At 36.5% G+C, this 19,673-nt stretch overlaps 2 protein-coding genes across 2 annotated transcripts; both read left to right on the top strand.

The window, feature by feature from the left end:
• On the top strand, nucleotides 328–8,176 carry LOC109209271 (long chain acyl-CoA synthetase 4-like). The gene is made up of 19 exons (XM_019372547.1): nucleotides 328–547; nucleotides 1,090–1,153; nucleotides 1,521–1,610; nucleotides 1,833–1,889; nucleotides 2,418–2,466; nucleotides 3,048–3,124; nucleotides 3,283–3,322; nucleotides 3,403–3,497; nucleotides 4,179–4,346; nucleotides 4,555–4,665; nucleotides 4,743–4,830; nucleotides 5,375–5,441; nucleotides 5,863–5,938; nucleotides 6,063–6,180; nucleotides 6,635–6,880; nucleotides 6,959–7,098; nucleotides 7,308–7,490; nucleotides 7,627–7,746; nucleotides 7,907–8,176. Exons 1-19 carry the CDS (start codon nucleotides 396–398, stop codon nucleotides 7,940–7,942), a joined length of 1,977 nt encoding a protein of 658 aa, XP_019228092.1. The 5' UTR covers nucleotides 328–395; the 3' UTR covers nucleotides 7,943–8,176.
• On the top strand, nucleotides 9,694–17,947 carry LOC109209349 (DEAD-box ATP-dependent RNA helicase 31-like). Its single transcript, XM_019372641.1, has 10 exons — nucleotides 9,694–11,048; nucleotides 11,731–11,837; nucleotides 11,971–12,026; nucleotides 14,335–14,559; nucleotides 15,607–15,813; nucleotides 15,887–15,973; nucleotides 16,061–16,156; nucleotides 16,544–16,759; nucleotides 17,126–17,308; nucleotides 17,490–17,947. Exons 1-10 carry the CDS (start codon nucleotides 9,826–9,828, stop codon nucleotides 17,715–17,717), a joined length of 2,628 nt encoding a protein of 875 aa, XP_019228186.1. The 5' UTR covers nucleotides 9,694–9,825; the 3' UTR covers nucleotides 17,718–17,947.

Genomic DNA, 19,673 nt, shown 5'->3' on the forward strand with positions numbered 1-19,673 from the left:
GAATTATTGGCAGCAGCGTTCATCAGTATTGAAACCTAACTTTATCTAATAAAACAACTATTTTAACTTCACGTAATCAATTTATTCAATAACAATGCATAAATACATAGCTAATTTAGGAAAATATTAGTAGGACATTCTTTTAGTTTTTTCTTCCCCTCGTTTTCCATAACTTAAACTAATAGTCAAAAACCTTGTTGAGAGTTTGTTGGAATATAGTAAATAAAGTCATACTCCTATAGATACATTCTTTTGGCCACCAAAAAATGGAAGCTTGCGTGAAGTTCAGTATTATATATATGTATATATATACTAGCAATCAATATATAGATATATATTAGAAGTACGGTTTTGCTCAGACGTAAAAAAGAGTTTATTGAGAAGAGCAAATTAGCATGGAGGAAAAGAAGTACGTAGTTGAGGTTGAGAAAGGTAAAGAAGGCAGAAATGGAAGGCCATCAACAGGACCTGTTTACCGTAATGTGCTAGCCAAAGATAGTTTCAGGCCTTTATCTCATGGACTTGAAAGTTGCTGGGATATTTTCTGGTTAGCTCCCTTTTTAACTTCTTCATTACACCACCACCAACCCCTCCCCCACCCCTCCCCGCGCCCTCCCAAAAACACACAAAAAGGCAGCCCGGTACACTAAGCTCCCACTATACGCGAGGTCCGGAGAAGGGTCGGACCACAAGGGTCAATTGTACGCAGCCTTGCCCTATATTTCTGCAAGAGGCTGTTTCCGCGGCTCAAACATGTGACCTGGTCACAACTTAACTAGGCTCCCCTTCCCCTCCCAAAAACACAAATACTAGTAATAACAACTGACCTCATCCTCTATACTCTTTAAATTTAAGTTATTATATATACTGATACTGTGTAGTTTTTACATTGTTAATACAATTTAACCCGGGGTATATAGCATGTACGTTATCATTTTTACTTGGGTACAGGTTAATAATTATCAAATTTATTTACTTGTAATTATCTTAGAAGTGACCTGCTAGTGTAAGCTGTTTCATCAAAAAGTTAGATTTTTTTTAGTTCACGAGCTGCAGTTAATCTTAACTTGACTTTTTGTTTTGGTGCAGTGAGTCTGTCAATAATTTTCCAGATAGCCGAATGTTGGGTGAGCGGGAAATGTTCCACGGTCAGGTATGCATCCTTTTTACTTTCAACCCATATTTTTATTTATTTATAAGGAGGCTACAGATCCCCTTATGTATTTCTGGTTCTGCAGATTGATAAAGAAATTAAAATTTGCCACTTGTCTTTATGAAAATTCTTAAAATCCATGAATGACTTCTATGAACTTCATGTTTCAAGTAACATAATGAACGACATGACTTGGTGTTAATAAGGTTTTGGAATCAACTCGGATTACACATCTTTTAGCGGAATCTTTCAATTTCTTTGAGAGAAAAATTCTGGTTCTTTTAAGCTCAGCTTCTTGAAGAATTTTCTTCCTTTTATTGTTGCTGATAATGTTCTTGAAATTTCCATCATTTTTGTGTCTTTGTAGGCAGGTAAATACATTTGGTTAACTTACAGGGAAGTGTATGATCAAGTGTTAAAAGTTGGAGCTTCTATTCGTGTCTGCGGTGTTAAGCAAGTAAGCCATTCAGACTTTAAAGTTGAACAATGACAGAGAACTTCATTCAATATAGAGTGTTATGCAATTTTTGAGTTAATATTTAGAAGACATTTAACTCATATCTCTTAACAAGCTTAGAAAACATTCATTGAAACTTGTTACAGAAGAGATGCAGTTTTGTCAGAACCATGGACTAAATTCTTTTATCTGATGAGTTTTTATCTGATTGCTTATATACAGGGTGGAAGATGTGGTATATACGCGGCCAATTGTTCGAACTGGGTCATAAGCATGCAGGTATATATATAACTTCCAATATACTTAAGTTTCTGAATACAGCGGTTCTGTTGTTTGCTTCATTTGCGTTATCTGTCCAATAATATGATACATGTCATATGTTGGAGCTGGAGTATCCCGCAATGTACACAGAACAAATGAGGTCTTTCCCCTTCTCTGGTTCTGAGACAGTGGCATTGGTGCAATATAGGACTATCTTTTGAGGCCATCATGACCATTTTCTTTTATAGTTTTTTTGTCATCGCCTTTTTGCTTATACTCTTGTTGCAGCATCTGTTCTGAACTCTTCCATACACTTGATTTCTTCACTTCTGGTTTGTGTATGAGCGGTAGCTCCTGCAGTTTACTGTCCAGGGGGATATTTCAAGGAAAACTTGTCAATAATTGGATGATAAAACAGATAAATTTCATTACATGCATAATAAATCTTTCGCATGAATTGGATAATTGTGTTATTCAATGTTTTTTCTCATACATCAGCTAGTATATGCTGTCCAAATAAGCAAAATGGTCTACTTATTTTTGCAGGCCTGCAATGCTCATGGTCTCTATTGCGTCCCCTTATACGACACTCTAGGTAAGCATGTTACCTCTCCAGACCCTCTCCCCTTCTCTTCCTGAAAGGAAACACAAAGTTAAAGAAGATGCTTCAGTATTAAGAAAATCCGAAAGAGGACAATATATGTTAGCATGAGTTAGCATATTGTTAGGACTTAGGAGTAATGTTTTCGGTATATCTTACAAATTGCATTTATCAGGACATAGCATCACAGCTACAAGAAAGTATGTTAAACTATCTTGATATGATGTCTAAATGGAGAAACCGTGATGGGAAATCTAGATAGTCAATTTATGTAGAGTTGTAAGGATTGTTTGAGCAAAATGTGTTATTTCTGTTAGTGGTATATAAATAGGTACTAGCAAGATATCGTAGGACAGCAGTAACATATAGACATAGTCAAGTCAATTCAAAAGGGACTGTGTCATTGTTTTAATTAGTTTGACAGGAGTTTGCAACATTTTGCATCATTTTTTGTCAGAGACAAATATAATGTTTGTGTAATCATAGCTAGGAATAGGTTGATTAAGATTTTCATTTGGTATTCTAATACTATATAATTGTTCTCACTCATTGTTGGAGCAATATTATGGCTTCAGGTGCTGGTGCAGTTGAGTATATCATTTGCCATGCAGAAGTTTCCATTGCTTTTTCAGAGGAAACAAAAATTTCCGAGGTAATAACAATCACACTACATTATGACACTTTATTTAGTTTTTGATCCACTTCACTAGTCTACATCTCTCCTATTTTTCTTCATATTCTTGTATATTTCTTTGTCCGCCTGAAGTTCGCTCCATCAGGAACTGACTGTTTACTTTTGGTACATTTTAGGTGCTCAAAACTTTTCCTAACGCAGGAAAGTTCCTAAAAAGTAAGTAACTACTGTTTTAACCTCTTATGATTAGAGCAAGAATCGGCTTAAAGGTGCTAAGTTTGTCACTCCTTTTGTAGCTCTTGTAAGCTTTGGTAAGGTCACACAGGAACAGAAAGACATGGCTGGAACTTTTGATTTGAAATTGTATTCTTGGGATGAGTTCTTGCTACTGGTGAGTTACTTGGCGCTATCATTACAGTTACGTCTTCCTCCTTTTTTGTCTATGGTAGAGAAACATTCTTCACAGGCTGAAATTTTTCCTGGATTTCCCACTTCCTAGCTTTTGCCTTTCTTAATAACTTTTAGTAGAGTGTGTGTGTGTGTATGTATATATATTTATATATGTCAAACAAGGAAGGCCTACTTATCTTATAGTACTAATTTCTACTGCTTTCTGTCCTTTTTGTTCTAATTCACATTTCAACTTTGAGTTATTATTGAGGGAGCAAAATGTTCGGGGTCTGTCGTTTGTAGTGTCACACCTGTACCACATTGAAAGGGTAGGATAATGCTTGGTATATTCACCCTAGATCTGTTTTAACAATAGGGCCTGAATCCAACTCCATTTTCCGGAACGTGCTCATCCTCTTATGTTCATAACTGGGTATCAACTTCTATCCAAGACAATTTGAAACTTACGGTTATTGAAACATTAGCATATATATCAGTTATCAGCTTTCATATACCCTTCAAGTAGGTTTTCACTTTCAAAAACAGCTTTCATTATAAATTGGTCAGCATCAACCAGCATACTTGGTAGCTATATTCCTATTATTGGAACTAACTTTACAAATACTATATTTTCCAGTTCCATTTTCTGTAATTTGTATTCATATTCAGCTTTAATCTGCAGGGAATACAAGAGAAATTTGATCTTCCTGTTAAAAAGAAAACAGATATCTGTACAATCATGTATACAAGTGGAACAACTGGTGACCCAAAGGGAGTCATGATTTCCAATGAGAGCATTTTATCCCTTATTTCTGGAGTGAACCACCATATGGAGACCATGAATGAAGAGGTAATATAAATGATCCTTGTTCTGTTTTCCAAGGCAGCAGAAAGTCTTCAGTAGTGTATCAATCAGGATTTATGCAAGTATATGTTTCATATATATACACATATATACTGTATATTCTATTATGTTTTAGACTGTTTATTTATTCTTTTTATTCAACTTTTTCATGTTCATTTAGTGTGGTCATTTACAAATCTCTTGTGGTATGCAGTTCACTGATAAGGATGTATATCTGTCGTACCTTCCTTTAGCACACATATTTGATCGGGTCATTGAAGAATTATTCATTTCCAAAGGTGCATCGATAGGTTTTTGGCATAAGGTAAGTGAAGAAACATGGAGAATTTTAGTGGCTTGAAATACTTGAAAATAACGACGCTTTATTAACTGAATCCTCAGGATGTTAAACAACTGGTTGATGACATCAAAGAGCTAAAGCCAACTGTATTTTGTGCAGTTCCACGTGTGCTGGACAGGATTTATTCAGGTGAAAGCTACAAGCTAACAGCACTGCGTAATATTTTACTATAGAAAGACAGCCATGTGCTTAGGATGTACTTTACCATTGTTTTTGAGGGGGGTTGAGACTTCCTAAAAATTGGTCAAACCCAAAAATCCATTTCACTACCTCTGGAATTCTGCTAGATGTTCTACATTCTGTTAATTTAGTTCTTGAAAGCCATTTCTTACGGTGCCAAAAGTTAGTGTAGGATAAACTCTCTCTTTCCCTTTCTCACTAGGATTTAAGGAAAGCATAGCTGTCGGAACAGGGTAGACAGGCTTGCACACTAGATAAATAATCTAAGATTTAGACAATGTCATCTCATCTCTTTATTTCTTTTATGTATTGATTCTCAGACAATGTCATCTCAACTGCCATAGAAGACTGTCACTTTAATTGCTACATGAACTTCTCCTTTTTGCTTCCTACAAAGATGCTCTCAGATAATCTCTATTCATAGCAACAGATTCTTGTACTGTTTTGCACAATTCAACTAAGGCACTGAAATTTTAACTATTTTCACTTTCAGGTTTGGTGGACAAGATTTCTTCTGCTGGTTTCCTTAAACATAAACTGTTTAACTTTGCTTTTAACTAGTAAGTGCCCATTTCGTTCGGTGTGCTTCCTTCTTTTGTTCTGCACTATTTTCCTTATTGTGGTAGAATATAACAATCAGGGTGATATTTGAATGGTAAAAGCTTTATTTAGTTGATGACCTTCCCGATGTGCTGCATTACTTGAGTTTATGTCTGTGAGACTGCGACTGAGCCGGATATGTACATCTGACACTCATAACGCTGTTTCCTTTATAGCTTATAGTTGCATATTGAAACAACAGAAATTTGCTTCTAATTATAGTTAAAGCTTAATACATGTAGAGACTCCTTACTGTGTAAAATTTTCGATGTGCATAAAAGACCATTCAGATAAGTTAGTGCAACGATTTTACTATATTGGAAATATCACTAAGAGCTTTTTTATTTGTACAATGATCACATAAAACACATTTTCTTGCAGCAAATTGGGTAACATGAGTAAAGGGTATAAACATGCAGAGGCAGCTCCTATTTTTGACAAAATAATTTTCAACAAGGTAGGAAACAATTATATGTTTCTCAGCAGCTTCTTTTCATCCTTTTCTCCCCATCTTTTGGTGTCATAAAGAGCAGTGTTCTACAGTGATTTGTTAATGCCTTATGTGATGATTATTAATTTAGGTGAAGGAGGGTTTAGGAGGAAACTTGCGTCTCATTCTGTCGGGAGCAGCACCTCTCTCTTCCACTGTTGAAACCTATTTACGAATTGTGACATGTGCCAATGTTCTTCAAGGATATGGTACTCGTTATTATTTATCAGAATTTTCTACTTACAAAGAGTTTTCCTAATGTATGAAAGTAAAAATTCATTAGGTACTAGTATTAAATTCTTATTTAAATATAATAAGCATGAATAAGATGCTAACTTTTCTATGCAATTCTTGGAGTATCATTTGTTTTTTCTTTGTTCCCAAATTCATCAGACAACAAGCTGTTTTCTGATTTTTATGGATACCAATCAGTCAGAAGCCTTATAAATGGTTTCTGTTTCCACTTTCAGCAACCTGAATTTACATCAACAACTTCTTTTAGGCATAAGTCATAAAAGAGCTTATATTTTCAGTTAGTTGCTACTCTTTCCCTTTCTTTTGTTGTTTGTTCAGTTAGACTTTGCACGGAGCTATTAATGAAGTTTTGAGTTGAAGACGAAGAAACGTTGTGAACCAACTCTAACTTCTCGGTATATGCTGTAGGTTTAACGGAGACCTGTGCAGGGTCATTTGTTGCAAGACCAGATGAACTTGCAATGGTTGGTACTGTAGGTCCTCCTTTGCCAATTATAGATGTGTGTCTAGAGTCTGTTCCTGAAATGGGGTATGACGCCCTTGGAAATACCCCTCGTGGAGAGATATGTATAAGGGGCAAGTGTTTATTCTCAGGATACTACAAGCGCGAAGACCTCACCAAAGAGGTGTTGGTCGATGGCTGGTTCCACACAGGTATCTTCATATTTTCAACCCAATTACATGTTTTTGATAGCTTGCCTCATAATGTTGCTTACAATAAACTTGCAACAGGCGATGTTGGTGAATGGCAGCCGGATGGGAGTATGAAAATTATTGACCGGAAGAAAAACATTTTCAAGCTCTCCCAAGGAGAATATGTTGCAGTTGAGAATCTGGAGGGCATTTATTCTCTTGCCTCTAGTGTGGATACGGTATGTTTATTGTATTTTACAGATGACTTGAATTATAATGTTGGGTTTCTACCAGAAGAAATCACATAATAATAAACTCAGTTAGTTTTCACTCATCCCCCTTAAGTTGTGTTCTGTTTGTCCTTCAGTATTAAATGATCAAATCCACTCTAGACAGAGTTGTATTGTCACATTTTATCTTGATGAATTCTTCTGCACAATTGAAACAGATATGGATCTACGGTAGTAGCTATGAGTCATTTCTTGTTGCCGTTGTGAATCCCAATATGGGTGCTCTTCAGTCCTGGGCCGAGGAGAATGGACTGACCGGGGATTTTGATACTATATGTGAAAACCCAAAGGCAAAAGCATATATTCTATCAGAACTAGCCAATACTGCTAAGGAAAAGAAGGTCATCCCTCATCCTGTATCTACATATAGACAGCAAACTCCTTTGTTTTATTCATATTTAGATAGTTTTAACACTATACTGAATGTCTACGATTGACTGTTTTTAAATGACTATATATATGTGATTCTGTTTACAGCTGAAAGGCTTTGAGTTTATCAAAGCTGTGCACCTTGACCCTATACCATTTGACATGGACCGTGAACTTCTAACCCCAACTCACAAGAAAAAGAGGGCCCAATTTCTCAAATATTACCAGGTTTGCTACTCTCCTTCTCCCAAGTTAGATTTAAGGCGTCCATATAGCTGGAAAAACTGAGTTTTTCTGCAATAGGGTCTGTTAACATGAGTTTTTTTGTTTTTAAGTTGGAAGCCAGACTCTTGTTTATTGATGACGCAGAACTAACATGAAATTGCAGAACATCATTGATGCACTGTACAAAAGCACAAGATAAGCAACCAGACACCTTGACTTCACATCCGAGCTGGATATAAGTAACTATATTTATATCTACGATGACAAACTCCGAATGCAGTTTTCTACCAGCTCATATTTATTAGTTGTAATTCATTCTTGATTGTACCTTATAAAAGTCCAATTATGTAATGCTAATTATATTCCTTGCTATTTCTTCAACAATTGAATGTCTCAGATACCTTTCATTTACTGGACACAAAGTTCTTTTTTGTCTTTATCTTCCAAAGATCAACTCATCCAATTTGGGAATAGAGGAGTTGCCAGATAATCTAACCTACCCAAGTAAAGATATCTTGATTGCGAATCATTTCAGAACCCCAGGCATATAGTGGTCTAATCTATCCTATTTTTTGTATTTGTGTTATATTAAATGACCAATTTACAAATGTGTCCAGAAATGGACTTCAGAATTCCAATTTGACTAGACTGTGACACCATGTAAAATTGCCAAAACTTATTGAAAGCCATAGTTTATCAGAATACATTTTACAAGGCAGGTGCAAGATGCCTGTTATATTCAAGGTTTCTATTGTATAAAGCAGACTCGTGTTAGAGACCAACGATAAAACCAAACTGCAGCAACCAGGTCACAAATGAGCCTCTTATTCTAGCTAGACTGCCCACCTTTTGGGCTAAGAGCTAAAATCAGGTCAGTAAGGGACATAACCTGGGAGATAATTTGGCACCTCTCAAGGCACGCAACGCGTTGATAGCAAACCTTGATGCATAAATGGTAGCTCCAAGACTTGGTAAATTTGCAGTCTCTTTTGCCAATACAACCTTTAGTCTATCTTCTTCTTCTCTGAAGAATTTTTCAAGCTTGTTCCTGCAGTGTCTGCGCCATGCAGCTTGTATAAAGCAGGCTGCCCATGTCCTCCAGTGCTGTGAATAGAATTTGGAACAGCCAAAAGTACATTGAAAGTGCTGAGGGCCTTTTCAAAAACCGATAGCAGCCAAAGGATTCTCTTCTTATTTTTTTTCCTAAAAAAAACCATCTCAAGGTGGCATGAAGCCTGAATTTAGCAAACAAAGAAAAAACTCAAAAATAAAAGTCATACATACTGGCCTAATTCCCTACAAAGAATTAGAAGACTGCCTTATCACTTTTATATATTTGGTCTTTTTTCCGACTATATATTTGGTCTTTAATTACAATTAATGTACATACCAAAAAACAAAAAATAAAATTGGTGTCAGGAACCATTAGTCCTCCGTTACTGAAAAAAGGTTTTCAAGAAAACGGAAGGTACATAAAAGAGAGAAGTGTTAAAAAGAAATACAATTACCTATGTGCCCCTAAAAAGGAACTTCTGTGTTGATAAGTAGTCTAAGTTCGACTAATATAGTTTAGTACAAATACAGTAACTAAAGAAATTAAAGAATGATTTCTACCTAATACCAATGTCATATTTATCAAAGTCTAGTTAGTCCTATAAGTTTTTAGTTCTCCACGATTGTCACAAATCATTTGGGATCTATTCACAATTACGCAAGTTGCAAGACGAATTCAACTACCATATCTCTTAAAAAAAAAACATGGACACCAAATTTTTTGACACGATTGTGTAGAAAATGAAGAGTGTGTGGATAGATGAAAAAGAATAAAATTATTGGGACCAAATTGAATATAACACCAAACACCAAGCACCCATGACAGAATTTATCCTTCTTGTTTCATATTCACAGTCATAGAACGTCGTCGTAGCCTAACATACAAATATCTCCCTCTCAATCTCAAACGTTTACCCTTAAACCCTCCGAAGGAGGGCGCAAATAAGGCTTAAACCCTGAAAAACCCTATCCTCATTCTTCTCCTTCTTCGAACCCTAATTTCCCCCCATATATTTATCTCCGTTTTCCATGCCGTTCAAGCTTTTACCACAGCTTCGTTTCTTCAATTCTACATTTCCAGTTACCCATTTTCCCACCATGAAATGCAATTCTACATTAAAGCCTAAAACAGTACCCGTTTTATCTAGAATGTTCCCTCACAAGCTCAAGTATCGGTCAATTGGATTTCCAATTTTACCAACTCAACAACAGGAGCTCCGTAGGTTCTCGTCCCGCTCAGGGAGACCAAGACCCGGGTCGGGTTTGGGTCATGAGGTGCGGGTTTCGAAGAGCTTGATTGAAGATGAAGCTGAACTCAGTGATTGGGTAAGTGGGTTGAGGTCTGATTCGTTTAAGAAAACTCAGGTGTATAGTGATAGTGATGATAACGATGGTGGTAGGGGTAAATTTGGTAATAGGCGTGGTGGTGGAGAAGAGAGAGGTGAAAAGAGAAGGAGAGATGTAGATTCTGATGATTTTAATGGGCCTGGTAGGAGAAGTGGAGGCCCAATGCAGTCAAATTCGAGAAATGGAGGGAGGTTTGGAAGTGAATTGGACGGTGGAAGAAGTGGGGGAAGAGGTCAAATGCAGTCAAATTCGAGGAATGGAGGGAGGTTTGGAAATGATAGAGGGAGTAGAAATGAGGGTAGAGGAAGTGGAGGTCGAGATAGGATGGTGTCGTCCCCAAGGGGTGGAAGGTTTGGAAGTGATATAGGTAGTGGAAGTGAGGGTAGGAGAAGTGGAGGCCGTGATCGGATGGAGTCGTCTCCGAGGAAGGGAGGGAGGTTTGGAAGTGATATAGGGAGTGGAAGTGAGGTTAGAAGAAGTGGAGGCCGAGATCGGATGGAGTCCTCTCCGAGGAAGGGAGGGAGGTTTGGAGGTGAAATGGCAGGTCCCAGTGACAGTAAGAGGGGTACGGGCAGGGTTGGTAGTGGATATGGTAGAGATATGGGAGGACAAGGTGGTAGTGATAGGTTAGGGAGGAAAGAAGGGACGAGTATGGGGCGAGGGAGTTCGACATTGTTAGATGAAGATGATACAGATAATGAGGATGAGGATGAGGGGGAGGAGGAAGAGGAAAGTGGTTATAAGGGGTTTCGAGATTTGATTGATAGTGAGGAAGAAAGTGAAGAGTCTGATGAAGATGATGAGGTTGAGGATGGAAAAATGTTCTCTTTGGAGAAGGAGGACATTCCAAGGGCATCACACCCCCGCTCAACTGGAAAAAGTGATTCCCACCTCACTAAGACCAGGTAACTCATAAACACATGACTAACCATGTATTCTGCAGCATGCTGATTGTTAGAATCTTTTTGAGTAGCTGTCTGGAGCTGTTAGAAGCATGCATAATGAATAAATAATAGCACTCGGAATTATGTGCCAAAAGTTGCTGAATCTGTTGCTAGAAAAGCAATGTGGATTTTGGTGGTTGTTGTTATTCAGTACTTCAAACTCAGATTTAGATCTCTGATAGTCGTGAGGGGGGGATACTCTTAAAGAAAGTAGAAAGAGATAATGCGGGAAGGACTGGATTCTTGTTGTGTGTGCGATTGGATTAATGACAATTTAGTGGATAATATATCACCAAATATTATGGGAAGAAGAGAGACACTGTATATGCTTAATAATAGTGTAGGAAAACATAAACAAAGGGGACCAATAAAGAAACGTAGATGAAGGTGTTGAGCGCGTGAATGTGCAGAGTTGCTCTTTTGCTTGTCTCTGTATGAACTGAGGAATTTTGCCCAAGGATGTGGTACATTGTCCAGTTTTAGATGGATCTTCTATAGAACCTTTCATTCTTAAGACAGTTATACTGTAATATTTTTGTTCATGCTCCAAGTAACCAAGTAACCTCAAGGAAAAGTAATTTTCTTCCGTCAATTTAAATATCTTTTATTCTATTAGATAATATTTTTATCCTTTTCGCTGCAGATTTGATAAGTTTCCAATCTCTCCCTTGTCTCTGAAAGGAGTTAAAGATGCTGGATACGAGACGATGACCGTAGTGCAGGAGGCAACCCTTCCTGCTATTCTGAAAGGTTAGCCTCTTCATCTTTTGAAGCTTGAAGCATAGTGTGTTGAGATGACATTCATCACTTAATATATAGAGGTTAAGCACTATTATATGTGTTAATGATGACAGTGCCTGTTGTGATCAATTGTATTTGGTAGGCAAGGACGTTCTGGCCAAGGCAAAGACTGGCACTGGCAAGACTGTAGCATTTTTGGTAAAACACTATATCTTTTCCATCAGAGAGTACCTATTGATGCATGAACAAGAAAAAAATGTTGCATGCAATTCCATTTACAAAAAAATATATACTCACTTGTGTCATCTGTTATCGTTGGTGTTCCGTCTTCTAAAATGTTTATAACTTCCTTGGTGACCTGCGTAATTACACATCTCTACATCCTGGATTTCGTGGAACAGGGCTGACGGAGACACCATTATTCGAACTGTAGGATGAGTATCTTCATGTTGTAATGTTACCAATATGTGTATTCTTTTGGTTTGTCGAATGTGTAAGCTCTCTTAGAAAATGGAATTGCTCTACTTAAAGATTTGAGTGAGAACTCCAAACCTTTGTCCCGTTACAACAAAAAAATAACTTTTCACTGGTTTAGTTTGTCACTTTTGGTGTTCCATTTCCTATAACTTCCTTGGTGACTTGTGCAATGGATGATGAGTATCTTTGTTTTGTTCTATCACTAACATGTGGATTCTTTTCATTGTTGAATTGAAAGAAAAATGTAGTTCACCATTCTTTGTCTTTGTTTAAACGTGAAAACTCATGTACTAAACATCACCGTGAGAATTCCCCACCTTGTCTTTAAACAATTGCATTAGTGGATTTTCCTAAGAACTACATATTAAAAAAAAACTCTCCAAAGTACTGCACTTCATCAATATCAGATTGGATATAGCTTGAGAAGGTCAAGGAAGATACAGTGTTATCAAAGGCGCGCTTAAAGCCCGATTAAGCCCTGAAGCGAGGCTCAAAACATGTTGAGCGCTTCGCTTAGCGGGCGCTTTAGCCTTGCTATCAAGGCTTTAAGACATACTTTTCTTTGCTAATGAGCGTAATCTGGAAGAAGCGATACTAAACAATCGATATTTCACTTTATCGTAAATTTTCTTCAATTTCTTTGTCCATATATTTGGTATTCATGCTTGTTGATATTAGTCTTGGACTACACATACATATTTTTTCATTTGCGCCTTTCTTCATTAAAGCCACGCTTTATTTGTGCTTTGTGCTTAAAGCCCCAACAGACCTTAGAGCTTTTTTTGCGTTTTTCGCCTTTGATAACATTGGGAAGATATTCTCTGGAACAAACTACATGACCTGTTGTCATAGTTTGAGAGTAAAAACCTTTGGTATAAACAATAGTACTTCTATATTAGGGGATTTTCATAGTTAAGTATCCATATAAATTTTCCTATGTCTAGCAACAACAACAACAATCCAGTAAAATCCCACTAGTGGGGTCTGGGAAGAGTAGTGTGTACGCAGACCTTACCCCTACCCCGAGGGGTAGAGAGGCTGTTTCCAAAAGACCCTCGGTCAAGAAGACGAAAAGAGACAATATCGGTAACACCAAAAGACAGTTTTCCTATGTCTAGCAGTAGCATAAAAAGAAAATAACATTCACCTTTCTTTCGTTGTTAGCTCTTATTTCATGAAAATGATTAATAAAATATTTACCAAAAGATATCACAAGATAGTTAATTGGACCTGTTTGAAGTTTTGAATAAAAGTTTTTCAGTTTTTTTTATTTCATAGAAATTCATGAAGTTACCCTGTATGTCACGAAACAACAGATTGTATACAGTTTTGACTTTACTAGTTAAAACTATTTGATCCAATTTTAACGAGTTAAATAAATTTTTAAACATGAATTTTCTTTTGGTGAACAAAAAGGTGATGATAGCCTGCTTATTTTGAGTGCCAAATTGTACTATGATTATATATGACCTTACAATTCTCAATATGCTGGTTGATTATTGTTCTTTGGTAAAACTATGTGCTGTCTTCAAACTCCGCCTCACACTTCAGAAAAAGCATTATATACAACAAGAAATGGACAAACTAGGGAAGCTAAGACATGTAAGTAATAATACTTAAGGACAAAGTTGCATCTATTTTGGGTCATGTACTTTGCCTTCTGATAGTATTAGCTTTAGATCTTTTGCGTATTGCATATAAGCAACTTCCAGTAATTATCAGATTTTCTGGTAGTCAACATGTCTCATTTGTTGATAGCTGCTTTTCACTAGTAAAGTTCTTTCCTTTTAAGAGAACCGGAAAGGAGAGACTCTAACAGCCATTTTCTGATTGAGTTATGACTTCGAAAATGGATTCTGTTTACGTAATCATTTTATTTAATAAATATCAACTCTGTTAACTTAAGTCATGTTAAAGTTTCTCCAAAAATTGATATAGAGTTTGCATAGTCATTTTAAAATTCTCTGAGAAAATAGCTGGCATCTCTGCGATCATGTCAGCCTAATCATTCCAATAATTTGAATTTCAGCTTCCTTCAATTGAAGTTGTGGTAAACTCACCCCCCAACACTCGTGATCAAAAGAGGCCACCAGTTCTGGTGCTTGTGATATGCCCTACCAGGGAGCTTGCAACTCAAGCAGCTACCGAGGCCAACACCTTGTTGAAATATCACCCTTCAATTGGGGTTCAAGTTGTTATAGGAGGAACACGGCTTGCACTTGAGCAGAAAAGGATGCAAGCAAATCCATGCCAGGTAATTAATTCATTGTGAAGTTCCTGCTTTATAAAATATGCGTTGGCTCTTTTGATAAATAAAGCAGCAGCTCTCTATCCGAGAAGAAGAATTTAATTAGAAGAAAATTCTGATACGTTAGTAAAAACATCTTAAGTTTTTGGCGTCTCAGAAAAGGAGGTTTGGATGACCAGAATCTAATAGAACTTCTATATTTCTACAACGATTATGCTTGTGTATTGGATGTAATGTTTCAGGCATGGGGTCACAATCAGTGTTGTCAAAGGCGCGCTTAAATGCGACACTGAATAATTGATATTTCACTTTATCGTTATTTTTCTTCAACTTTTTTTGTCCATATATTTGTTATTAATGCTTATAATTATTGGTCTTGGACTACATATACATATTTTTACTTTTTTCTCCCGTTGCGTCTTTTTTCATTAAAGGCCATGCTTTATTTGCCCTTTGCGCTTAAAGCCCCAACGGGCCTTAGAGCTTTTTTGTGCTTTTTGCCTTTGATAACAATGGTCACAATAAGGGTAAATTAGGCCCTAGATGATTTGAAAAGTGCTTCTCGACTTGTGATTCCTTATTGATCTCACAAAGCACCTTGTTATATCAATAGTCACGGACCTCTTAGTTTAGTCGTAGTCATCTTTTGTATGCATTCTTCAGACTGAGTAAGGCATGCTTATGAACTTTCTGTGGGATAAAGTGGCAGACAAGTCTTTGAGAAGGTACAGATGGGTGTGTAAGAGGCCAATTTTTGAACCATCCCAGTGCATCCTATCATTGAGAATGAATAAATTTATTATTTATAGTCATGATTGTCTCTCTCATCACAAGCAAGAATGGGCGTAGTCGCAAGTCAGCGTTTAACCAATGATCAATTAATAAGAAACTAGAGCATCATGGTTGCTTCTATGCTTCCAAATCTGCTTTCTTTGTTTAGTTCTGTTTTGTCTTTATATCATGGATACTGATTGAATTTCACTCCAGAAATAACTACTAATGTCACTTGTCAAAAAAGAAATAATTACTAATGTTTTCCAATATGTGACTCAGATACTTGTGGCGACACCTGGGAGGCTCAGAGATCACGTGGAGAATACAGCAGGATTTGCTACACGATTGATGGGTGTTAAAGTGTTGGTGCTTGACGAAGCTGATCATTTGTTGGATATGGGATTCCGTAAAGAAATTGAGAAAATCATCTCTGCTATTCCAAAACAGCGCCAAACACTTCTCTTCTCTGCAACAGTTCCGCCAGAGGTATTTAATTTAATTACTCTCTTGGAGTAAGTAGTATGAAGAGATGGAACTGAATTAACCTTTAACTTTGCAGGTCCGTCAAATTTGCCATATTGCTTTGAAAAGAGATCATGAATTTATCAATACTGTTGAGGAAGGCAGTGAAGAGACACACGCACAAGTAGGTCTTGGTTATTTCTTAGAGTTCCTAGAACTGATACCTTTGTTGGATATGACTTGACTTTTTAATTGTTTCTGAAATCTTCAGGTTCAGCAGATGCAGCTGGTTGCTCCTCTAGAAACACACTTTTCGCTCCTTTATGCTCTACTAAAAGAGCACATCGCTGATGACGTTAACTATAAGGTATTATACTTCGAAATTACTATATTTATACACATTTGTTTCTTCGGTTTCTCGAGGGGAAAAAGGAAAAGTAGGTCAATTTCGGTAGCTTGGAAAGTCAAAATGGTCTTGGTTAGTCACATCTATTATGATGCTCTTCTGGTACTTGAAGATACCGCTCACTGGTTAATGTTAATGATCTGCTCTTTTTATCCCAAAGTACCCCAAAAAAAAGATATTTGAATTCTTAGTAGGTTCTGCCATCACAGCTTACTTGTCATATATGCTATATTTGTTTTTTTGAATGGTAAGTACTCTTGTCATATATTCTATATTTGAATGGGAAGTTCAAATAACAATAACTCGCAAGTGCTTCCAAATTTCTTAGACTCTGATGCTTGACTGCAGGTTCTTGTATTTTGCACAACTGCAATGGTAACAAGACTCGTCGCCGAACTTCTTAGTGAACTTAACCTAAATGTCCGGGAGATTCATTCCCGTAAGCCACAAAGCTATAGAACAAGAGTTTCAGATGAATTTCGCAAGTCAACAGGTCTTATTCTAGTTACCTCGGATGTCTCTGCCCGTGGAGTAGATTATCCAGATGTCACCTTTGTTATACAGGTATGTATTGTCAACTTGGATTATATGTGATGTCACCTGCTCTATCTGAAATGTCCTTAGTTCAGTCTAGTGTTTAAATTTCTCTTCCAAGCCAAGGCTGATATTTGTGTTTGTAAACATAAGTTGTGTCAAAACCCTCTTACCTGACACGAGTGATACCAAAAACTTAATCAACCTTGATTCTATCATCCAAAAGTCTAAGTTATACATTCGTTGTTCAGTTGGAAGTGTTTTCTTACCAGAGTCTTTTTGCTATTCATCTGGACTGATTTCTTAGAAATCAAGCTTTATATATATCGTCTTTTCAACTGCTTATTAATGGATACCATGCGTCTGTAGGCTTATGTCGACTCTTTACTTTTGTAGATTGGTGTGCCAGCTGATAGACAGCAGTATATCCATCGTCTAGGTAGAACTGGGCGGAAAGGCAAAGAAGGACAAGGCATTTTATTGTTGGCTCCATGGGAGGAATACTTCTTGTCTACAATTAAAGATTTGCCCATATCAAAGGCACCCGTACCTTTGATTGATCCAGAGACCAAGAAAAAGGTTGGTATCAACTTTATGTGAAGCATGTTTCTTTCTAGCTAGTGGCACAATCTGAAGCGTGAAGCTGAATCTGGAGTACTTTGTTCTTGAACTTGTTTAATTCCTTGTTTTTCTTTTTCTATTTTATAAATAATATGTTTTTGATAATACCAAGATTAAGCCAACATATATGCTTGTGTAGGTGGAACGTGCATTATCCCATATAGATATGAAAAGCAAAGAAACTGCATACCAGGCATGGCTTGGTTACTATAACTCCAACAGAGCTATCGGTAAGGACAAGTACAGACTTGTTGAACTTGCAAATGAGTTTAGTCGGACAATGGGGCTCGACAACCCTCCAGCGATTCCAAAGCTTGTTCTTGGGAAAATGGGCTTGAAAAATATTCCCGGACTACGTTCCAAGTAAGTTGAGATAGCGTTGCTTCTTCATATATGCATACAAGTGTATATATACATAGTGCAGGTCACACAATGCAACAATTATTATTTTTAGCTTAGTGCTGATTTTGCAATGTTTGTAATCTCGCTACTAGGGAGAATTGAGAGCCTACAGAAACATAATTTTGGAGTTCCTTTTTGCTAACAGGCAAGTTGGCCTTTCCTCTTTCTAGTTATACTATATTGATTCTTCATTCAGTGTGCGGGAATTACAGAATCGTAGTTTTGTTATCTAACTTTTCATAATGTGAAGTCAAAACCACAAATGGCGCTAACAAGTTAATGATGTGTATCTAACTTGTGGGAGGACATCTTGAAGTTATTTTCAGAAATTCTTGAATTTGTTGTTATCTAACTTTTGCGATATTGAAATGAAATAAACATGAACACAGTGGGAATGAAGGTGTAGCTGACATATATATATATGTGTGCGCGCGTGTGTGTATGTGTGTGCCACTTCGTGAATTATTATAGTTATTTCTTTTTTAGGTTTATTCTTTTCTTGAGAAATTGGTTTAATGCTCCTATTGCTATTGACAACATCAAGTTCTAGAACATATGACTGACCCCTTCAAGCCCAAATTGGCTATCACAATTACAACGGTCAAGAGGATTTATGCTTATATCTATCAGATACGGGTATGTTCTAACAGAAAAATTAGTATTTTCCTATGTGTATTGAGACCAGTTATGATTTGACCCCAACTGTGAAAACGAGAAAATCATTGGCGGCCCCAATAAAGGGATTTTCCATATAGAAATCAAGGTCGTACTAATGTAAAAGGTAGAGCAAATGCTGCCCAACCCCAGATTTGATTCAGGAGGCACTAAAGTAATCTGTGGAAAATTGTTCACAAGGATGGATGGAACTGGCTCAACAAATTTTTTCAAATAATAGGATCTAAATCGTAATATATAATTCGATAAGTACCTGCACCATATGGATGAACTTCAAACTATAAATTTAAAAGTCTCAGTAAATTCTTTTTTTTCCTGTGTTCTGGATAAGGTGATTACATTGTCTAAATACGGCAATAAATTTGATGCGTAATTGACATATGACTACGAACATTTATTGGATAAATAAATAGGAATCTGTACATGGTATGTGAGAGGGAACTCTTAGAGTCAATTCCCTGGATGGTCATTCATGTTGTAGAAATAACTTAAGAAAGTCACTTTTGTTTTTTCTAGGACAATAAAATCACTCATGTTTGCTTATATATCTCAAAAGGTCACTACTCACACTCTCACCTAAATCATTTGCCATATCATTTAAAATGCCTATTTATACAAGAATACCCCATTTTGTAATTATTGTTTAGGATAATGAAATCACTCATGGGCATGTTTTTTTTCTAGTGATGATCTCTGCTACTCTTGTGGTGGTTTTACTTTTTAATTGTGACCACTTCTAAGGATCGTTACAAATTATTTTCAATTACAGTACTAGTTTTACGGACTTTAATGTCGTCAGAAAAAGTCTTTTGTGATAACTGATATTTTTTTCATTGATTATGCTGACTGACAGTCCTATTTCTTGTTAGTGTTTTGAGACAGTTTTTTTACGATATTCGATATTCATTTAAGATATAAAATAAATTTAGAATCTTGTCACTATATTGTCATTCCAACCTAGCCAAACTTGCCTTTATTCAAAGTATATGTCACATGACTTCGATTAATGGCTTGTCCCAACTGATAAAACCTCCCGCTACGGTAATTACCTCTCATAATTACTACTAAATCTTATATTGCCTTATTATCATAATAAGCTTTTGAAAAGTGGTCCTTAAAAAACAGTCATTTAATATATATTTTAGATTTTGGATCGAATGGTTGCGGATTAAAAAATAGGTTATTCTTGTATAAATAGGTATATTACATGACATGGCAAATTATTTTTGTGAGAGAGTGAGTAGTG

The sequence above is a fragment of the Nicotiana attenuata genome, chromosome 1 (genome assembly GCF_001879085.1).
Source record: "Nicotiana attenuata strain UT chromosome 1, NIATTr2, whole genome shotgun sequence".
Classification (NCBI taxonomy): Eukaryota; Viridiplantae; Streptophyta; class Magnoliopsida; order Solanales; family Solanaceae; genus Nicotiana; species Nicotiana attenuata.